This window comes from Oryza glaberrima, chromosome 10 (assembly GCF_000147395.1).
Source record: "Oryza glaberrima chromosome 10, OglaRS2, whole genome shotgun sequence".
Taxonomy (NCBI): Eukaryota; Viridiplantae; Streptophyta; class Magnoliopsida; order Poales; family Poaceae; genus Oryza; species Oryza glaberrima.
Window position 1 is genome coordinate 4,973,108 of NC_068335.1, and position 9,015 is coordinate 4,982,122.

At 44.4% G+C, this 9,015-nt stretch overlaps 1 protein-coding gene across 1 annotated transcript; it reads left to right on the forward strand.

Moving 5' to 3' along the window:
• Positions 1-859: 859 nt before the first annotated feature.
• LOC127785989 (uncharacterized) lies at positions 860-4,455 on the forward strand. Its single transcript, XM_052313309.1, has 7 exons — positions 860-1,187; positions 1,327-1,405; positions 1,682-1,801; positions 1,923-2,001; positions 2,697-2,783; positions 3,642-3,704; positions 3,875-4,455. The coding sequence occupies exons 2-7, from the start codon at positions 1,341-1,343 to the stop codon at positions 3,950-3,952; spliced, it is 492 nt and encodes a 163-aa protein (XP_052169269.1). The 5' UTR covers positions 860-1,187; positions 1,327-1,340; the 3' UTR covers positions 3,953-4,455.
• Positions 4,456-9,015: the final 4,560 nt, after the last annotated feature.

The following is a 9,015-nucleotide window of genomic DNA, read 5'->3' on the forward strand; positions in this document are numbered from 1 at the left end:
TGGTAGCGGCACGCGATCGGCGATGATGGAGGCGTAGTCCTGCTGTGGCGTGGTGGGGCGCGACCGTGCGGCGACGACGTTTCGTCACACAGCGGTCAGGCGCAAGCGCAGGCGGTGGCGACCGTGCTCCCGGCGCGAGCACCACGCGGCATAGGCGCAGGACACGACAGCTGAGCGCGTTTGCGGCAGCCCGGCGGCGCGGCGCGGGCGCGGTATCCTGGTGGTGCGGTGCGTGCTGCTTTCGATTTTCTTTATTTTTCTTTTTTTTTTTCGTCTTCTTCTTCTTCTTCTTCTTCTTCTTCTTCTTCTTCTTCTTCTTCTTGTTGCTCGCCATCGACGAAGGCTGCGGCCATGGAGGTGCAGTGCCCGGCGGATCGGCTACAAGGTGGACGGTTGGCGCTGCGGGCGCGCAGGTGGTCGGCCCGGTGTGCGGGCATGGCGCTTCTCCCTTTGCTGCCGGCTCCTGCAGCCCTCGCACCGGCGCCTGCGACCCCCGCGCCCTCACGTGCGACCGTCGCGCCATTTTTTTTCTTTTAGCATGGATTGGGAGGATATATTTTGGACTGAGGGTAATTTGGCCAAATTTATGGTTGTAACGGTGTGGAATGAATGGTAGGTTGATGGTGATGGTATTTCTGGGAGAAAAAGACGTATTGTATAATGGTATTTTCAGGAAGTTATATTTGTTGATGATATTTCTGGGATTAGGATGATTGTCGATGGCATTTCATAGATTTTCTCTAAAAAAAAAATTTGAAAAGTAACTAAACACGGCCAGAGTCGAATTCGACGTTTTCCTGGAGCTATGGGCTTATGGGGCTGGGCATGGCCTGGTCACTAGGCCGTTGTTGGGCCACACGGCACGCACATAGCCCTAGGCCTTCTCTTCCTCCTTTCCACCTCTCTTTCCCTCTCGTTCGCCGCCGGAAGCTAGCGCCGCCTCGACTTCTCCGGCGGCTGAAGTCAGTGGCCGAAGGAGCGGCGGGGTGTTTTCCCGCCTCGAAAGCTCACCGCCGGCAGATCAGGCGGGAGAGAAGGCAACCGCCGCCTCGGGAGCTCCGCGAGACGATCTCCGATGTCCGTGCCCTCCGTCAGTCTCCTCTTTCCCTCGTCGCTCCCGTCCACGCGAGCGGCGCCGCCTGTATCCTGCTGCTTCCTCGCTGCCGCATCCTCGCCCGTGACCACCCGTACGCATATCCTCGCCTTAACCTTCGTAGCAATTACAGTTTTGTTTCCGAAAATATCGGGGGTTCAACTGAGCCCCAATGCTTTTCGTGCTGCTACTGATGTGATTCCTTCATCCCTCCACTACCTTGGTCAATCCAGTTCTGCATCGGTGAATGTCTGGGATGGCGGATGGGTCATTTCTTGATCGGATGGTGTCTCAACTTCGGTCAGCATGCAGGTTAGTCATCTTTTCTTTGTTCTTGATATGGAATTTTTCGGCATGCCATGAATCTTTTATTTGGAGAAATTGAAGGCATTTTTGGAGAATAGTGACACCAGAAATTCGGGATAGAAAAAAGGACCTATAGAAGTAGAGACAACAATGACTGCCATTTCGGCAAGAGATGTTTGCCTCATCAAACATCATATAGGATCTGTGAAATAATAAGGACCTAATATCGAACTAAAAGTCACACCATCTTTTTTAATCATGTCTGTTTTGATGAAATGGCAGGTACTACACTGGATATCCCAAGGATCTCGGGCCATCAAGAATTATACCATTCACGTCAGAGCGTCAATTCGTGCAGCTGTTGCATGAAGGCCGTCCAGTAGTTGTTGCCTTTACCATTAAGTATATCTACCCTTCCTTTGTTTGTTCTTGATTAAGAAGCACTGGCTGGAATATTTAGTCTCATAATAGTTAGTAGATTTGCACATAGTACACATAGTAATCCTCAAAATTGCTTCTGTAGGTGCACTTATACTCATCACCTTGACAAGGTACTGGAGGAGGCTGCTGCTACATTTCATCCACACGTAAAGTTTGTTCGAGTAAGCTACTTTCTTTAATTCTGCGGCCTTAATGTTCAAACACCATTGAATTGTTGTTAGAACACTAGTAATGTCACTATTTAGTTGGAAAAGGTGGATAACTACATGTTTAAATAGCACTGAAAGCCTTGCAAGTATAAAATATCAATTGATTTATAATTGTCTGCACAACATAATCTAGTGTAACCTCTGTGGATGTCCAGACTCCAAAATCCATAGATAAACTTAAGAGTTTCAATCTATTACTTTGTTTCGTGTTCACTCGTGAAATCCCTGTGCTTTATTTCTTAACATGTTTCCATATTTCTGTTGATATATTTATGTCCTACTTTCTGTCTCATTCACAACACAAGCAGCTCTGTAGAGTGTTTAGATATGTAAATGGAATGAACCTTTATATAATTCTTGATTCTTGATAGATTTTATGAATAAAATATGCTTGATCAATTCAAAGATGAAACATAACGCCTAGAAATCTTCAACTAATACTGTTCCATAAGGTTTGTATCATTTGTCAAATCATTCGATCGATTTTTGATTTCCTGTTTACTTTGGATGCTTCTCTGTTTATATAATAGAATTTTCTAAGAAGTTAGATCATGCTGTTCATCCCGGTTATTACCATTTCATGGTGCTACTGCTGTCACCTGTTTTCTTTCCTTTTCTCTCAAGTTGAATATTTTTTCTGTGCTCAGGTTGAATGCCCAAAGTATCCCGGATTTTGCCTCACGAGGCAAAAGAATGAGTATCCGTTTATTGAAGTATTTTACAACCCAGAACAGGTTATAATTTGTGTACTTAACATTTTCTGGTTTCCATTTTGTCCTCTCAAATTTGTGGTGTACTTCTGTTTCATACTCTCGTCATTTTATTAACTTCCTCTGGCCATCTTAATGTGAGTCCGAGTGGCAATATGATAGATTATGGTGCTGATTATCTTGTTTTTTTTAGGAATATATAAACAAATTCAATGGAAATTGTTCATTTTGACTTGTTGGATCTTTAGTGTACCTTTTCCTACAGGATCTTTACTTGACATCTATATTCCATATCTCTTGTTTCTGAGCGAACAGTTTAAGCATGACCTAATATAGTTTGCTCTCTGTCTCTTTATTTTACTTGAGATAGTATCTCTATTTCCCGCACTGGAAACAGAGTAACCTCCCATGGCTAAACAAATTCGTAGTTTGTTCCTAGATTTTTAAATATGGATCATTTTCTAATTATGAAATGCTTAGCTGTGTATACGCTGGGGTGAGATCAGCTACACGTGTGATGGATCCAACAGACACAACTGTTGCTTTCAGGAGACAATCTGTTGCACAGATAATTGCGAACAATTTCTGACGTGATGTGGTTGGCTAAGGCTGATTTAGGGAAGTAACTGCGGTTAGTGGGTTCCAGTTGTATAGGAATATAGGATTCTATCCAGGCATATCTTATGGCACCAGGCATATCATAGGGCATATAATTAAGTCCATCTTGTTTATCCCTATGACTGAATTTTGTTTTACCTAAGCATCTTATTAGCCACTCCCTCCGTCCCAAAAATAAGCCAATCGAAGCAACGGGACGGAGGGAGTATGCATGAATAATTTTGACCTATGGTATTTGTAATGATTTGTTCTGCACTTTCTTAGGCTGCTAGCCCAGGAAAGGCGGTGGACCCTAATGTCACAAAGTACTCAGTGAAAGTTCTCCCTGTAAGTAAATTCCCAACTTATGGTACATAGTCCTTCAAATTTGAACTTTACTGCATGAGTGGTTTTAGTTACCGCAAAGAAGAGAATACTTGTCACTTGTCAGTCCTATGCTTCACAAACTGGCTGACGTTTTACAGTTGAACTGATGTGATGGTTTGTACTTTCTGCAGTTCAACTATGACCAGAGCGTGTATGGATTCCGGGAATACTTTAAGAAGCACGGATTCAAGTATTTTGAAACAAATTAGATCAACTATTGAAAATCGTTGTGATGAAACATGATACTAGTTAACAAACTATCTTTAGGACGTTCGTTCCGCCTGTACTAGAACGCTCCTGTTAAAAGCTTGTCTGTATGTGCCTATGTGGCATTACCATAAAATGCTTGCTAATCGGTTCTCAATGAAAGATGGCCAGGCAACTATCGATCTCCAGTCTGCAAAGACAATTAACACTGGATAGGTTCTATTTTGCTGCATGCCCATTTTTACTGTAATGACTAGGCTTTCAAATTCGGTTGTAAATTCAATGTCTTAATTAATGGCTTAGTATGCCTCAACCTTTGTTACATCCCTTGTGGAGTGCAGGGAAGCCGTTGAAGTCTATTAGTATTACATATTGGCATATTAGTCATGCAACAATGCCCACGTGTTTTTAGCATCGAATTGGACGTCGATTTTGATCAAGGGAATATTTAATAAGGGTGATTAAGGGAACATTTGCGTAACAAATACTCATCAGAAGTTAAGGGTGATTAGGGAAGATTTGCGCAACAAACACTACTCATCAGATCAGATGTAGCGAAGAGGATAAAGGGTGATTAAGGGAAGATGCCAGGTCTTTGGCAACCACCAAATAGAGTGAAGAAAATATACAGAAGCAGCGGCATCCATCAACCCAGCGGCGTGTTCACTTTGTTGCTCAAATCGACCTTATCAAATTTTGGTAATGCAAGTTTTGGTATAGTTTGGCACTACCAAATTTTGGTCGGGTTGGCTATGTTTTTAGTTTGATGTCTTTATCAAATTTTGGTACAGTTTTGAGAGGAATATTCTTTGATAGGGTACTAATGGTTGGAGTGTATTTAGTTTATTGCCCGACCAAATTTTTGTATTTTCAAATTAGGGCGCAGCTCCGTATGGGGCTCGTACTGCGGAGCTAGTCGGGGAGTCCTTTCCACTCATTGAGGATTCTATCTAAAAAAGAAGGTAAACGGGGGAGACTACAGTAGCTCGAACTCAGACTATCTACGAAAAAGGTAAAGTCGTCTTTCCTAGGGTTCGACCGAAAGGAGCTGTGTTCTATGGTTTGACGTTGTGGAGGTCCAGCACTCTTCTAAACGAAGAAAGAGGGGATTCCCTTGCCCCTCATTCTTTGAGAATCAGAAGGATCCTTTTCGAGTTTCCATTTCTTCATTTGGAATCTGGGCTCTTCTATCTTCGACTTATTTTTTTTTTGCTTTAGGGTACTAATGGTTGGAGTGTATTTAGTTTATTGCCCTACCAAATTTTTGTATTTTCAAATTTTGATAAGGTTCTAAGTGGCAACAAACTAAACATGCCCTTTTGTTTGTTCAGCCTAGACGTGGTGGGCCGATTCGAGCACGGCAAACTTTGAGAGTAGAACTTCTCGCTTCTGATTATCGGTCATATCGTCCTTGAGCTGAACATGCAGGGAATAACTCGTCGAGTTAACTTGAAAGAATGGTGTCCATGCGAACTGACTAAGGAGAAGGGTGTTTAACAAGTGGCTATACGGATTAAAAGTCCAATAATGAACCCCGGCTATATATAGCTTTTTTAAAAAAAACACAGACAGCAAAATATTTGTGGGATGTTTTTTTTTCTGACGAATCGACGAGCCGCCAATTTCATTGAATAGAGTAGAAGAAAAGTGTACAGGAACAAAATATTAAAAGCTTAGGACCGTGTCCCTATGCCCTTTGACTATTTACAGAGTTAGCCAAGTAGCGAGGTCTCTCGCACTCACCAGGCCTCATGTCTTTGCTTCCTCCTTGTGCTGATTTCATCTCCAAACTACTAGCACAGTCAGCGTGCATAGTGCCTTCTTTGGCGCTTCTCTTGTGTTTACCGTGGCCTCCCACCACTCTTGCACCATTGAGGCTGGTTGCCATAGAGTAGGGCTTAGGTGATCACATGTTGTCCAATGCGCAATTTCATCCCAAATTCTTCTTGTGTATCTGTACCCTGCTAGGAGGTGAAATGCCGTCTCGTGGGCATGGCGACATAGTGGGCAAGTGGAGCTATTTGGACAGCCTCTGATTGCTAGCCTGTCTGAAGTCCAAACTATGTTTTGGATAACTAGCCAGGCAAAGATCTTGCACTTACGTGGCACCTTGGGCTTCTAGATGAGGGCGTTGAAATTGGATGTTGTTGTCCCTAGGAGTTGCGCCTTGTAGACCGACGTCGTCGTGTATTCAACGTGGTTGCTTAGTTTCCATGTGATTTGCACTTCTTGTTCTGTGAACTGTATGTTCCGAACCGCGCTCCAGACGGTGATGAGTTGATCGATCATCTTCGTTGTCTAGCCCTCGCTGATTGGTAATTCAAGGTCAGCAGCCATTGGTCCACAAGAGCGGCCTGTTGGAGAGCAGTGCTCTTCTTCTTGGAAATCGCATAGACTAGCGGGGGCAATATCCTTCAGCCTTCTCCCTTGTAGCCAAGCGGAGTCCCAGAATTTCGCGTTTGCCCCATCACCAATTTGTATTGTTGCTGCTGCTACGAACAGTAGCTTGTCGGTGTCATCGCATGGCGTTTCAGATCCCATCCACGCTTTCTCCAGTGACTTCCATTCATGACAGAGCCACTGTAGCCGGAGAGCCCTTGCAAATTTCTCGAGACTTAGGATGCCGAGCCCTCCCGAGGCGATAGGGAGGCAGGTCCGTGTCCAATTGACTTTACACTTCCCCCTGTGAAGTTTTCATCCCCTGCCCATAAGACTCTGCTTGTCCAGCAATTCGAGAGATTCCTTGGATGCTCTCAAGCCCATCAACAGGAAGATTGGTTGGGATGTGAGTATGGATTTTACTAAGGTGGAGTGCTCCGCTAGGCCTATATGTCTCTCTCGCCACCTAGCCATGCGGCTCACTGATTTGTCATAGAGCGGCCGGAGGTTGCATCTGCGCAGCCTTCCGGTGGATAAGGGAAGTCCCAGATACTTCATTGGGAAGGCTGCTCTAGTAGCTGGTATGCCATCCAGAATGTTGTCGAGGTCTAGGTTATCACAACTGATTGGTGCAACCTGCAATTCCTGCAAATTCATGCATAACCCTATTATTTTGCCGAAACGGCGAAGGAGCTCTGAGAAGGCCCTCACGTCCCTTTTATCTGGATTTATGAAGACAGTCGCGTCGTAATGGACATGCGAAAACACACGGCTTGGCCTCGCAGTTTGTTGATTACACCTATCTCAGTGGCTTTGTCCAACAGGCGCTGTAGTGGGTCCATCACGAGGATGAAGAGGAGCTGGGATAGAGGATCACCCTGTCGCAGTCCCATGTCGTGGTTTATTGCCTCACGCGGGATTCTATTCAGAATAATCTTTGAGGTGGAGGTGGATAAGAGGCTCGTTATCCAGCTTTGCCATTTGCTGCAATCCTCTATTTGGAAGAAGGGCGAGGAGATAGTCCCATCTTACCGAGTCGAAGGCTTTGGAGATGTCCAGTTTAAAAAGCAAGATCGACTGTCTACTTTTTATGGTGTTTTCTCACCATGTTCCTGACATACAAGAAGTTATTATGGATAGTCCGACCATGGATAAAAGCGCTTTGATTTGCCAAGATCAGCAAGTGCATTAACGACCTTAGATTGATGGCTAGGACTTTGGAAAAGATTTTGGCAAAGCCGTGAATCAGGATTATCGACCTATAATCTCCAATCGCTTTGCCCCCTCTTTTTTTTTGGAACGAGGACCATGTTTGCTGAATTCAGCAGGTTTAGGTGAGTACTTCGAGCGTCATGCAAGGAGTTGAATGCCGCCACGATATCGTCCTTGATGATGTCCTAGCATGACTTGAAGAATTTCCTCGTGAAGTCGTCCAGATGTAGCACCTTATCAGATGGCATTTTGTTTATTGCCTTACAAATCTCTGCTTCTATGAAGGGGTCATCCAGACTAGACATCTCTGTCGGGGCGATCCCTATGGAAGACCAGTTGAGATTGTATGTCCATGGCTCCGGCCTGTCCATTACTTGGCAAAAGTGCTCCGTGACAGCAGACTCCTCTGCGTGTGTGACTGCCCACCCATTGTGCTTACAGAGCCAAAGGATGCGGTTCTTCCTTTTACACGCATTCATTTTGCGATGAAAGAATTTTGTGTTTGAATCAACTTCTTTGATGTTAGTTACGCTCACAGCCTGTTTCTTCCTAGCTTGCTCTATGACTCGGAGCCTTAACTTCGCTTGTGTTAGATGCCGGTTCTCTTGAGCCACGTTGAGCCGTTTAATTATGTCCAAAGCCATATGGTACTTGAGTCTCATTTCTGAGCATATGCTTCTTGCCCATCTTTTAAGAGCCAACACGGTACAACTCAATTTGTCAGCTAGGCAATGAAAGGGCTTGTGGTGTGTCGTCTAGCCTGACTCCATACAGCTTGCACCTCATTCTTGAAACCCGGTAGCTTTACCCAGCAGTTCTTGAATTTAAAGGTTTTTGGCCTTCGTGGCCCTGTCGGGTTTGAGAGCAAAAGCTGGCAATGGTCAGACGTTCCGGAGGATAAAGCATGGAGGATGTGATAGCCGAAAGCGAGGTCCCATTCCTCGTTACAGAAGAACCTATCCAGCTTTACTAGGGTTGGCCGGCGCCTTTCATTGCTCTAGGTGAATTTTCTGTTTTGGAGATAGATTTCTTTGAGCTCGTAATGGTTTAATGTCACTCAGAAACACCTCATTCGTCTTATATTGATGTTGATGTTGTTTTTGTCGCTGGCCCTGTAGATCATGTTGAAATCACCAATTAGTAGCCATGGCTCATCATCGTCCGGCTTTAATCTCCTAATCCGCTGAAGGAAGGCCTCTTTTTCCCTGTGCCTTGTGGGACCGTAGACTGCCATCAGGACAAAACTCTGTGTGCTGTTGAGCAGTGTGACCCTCGCTGTGATTGAGAAACGTCTTAACAACTTTATAGCACTCAACAAAATTTATACAAAATCTGTAGCACTCAACAATATCTACAACTTTGTAATAGAATACTTTTTCATTTGAGATCGTTTAGGGGGTCAAATATTAGTTTAGGGGGTCAAATATTAGTTAGTTCGGCACGATATACAAATTTGTAGTTGATGACATTTTTG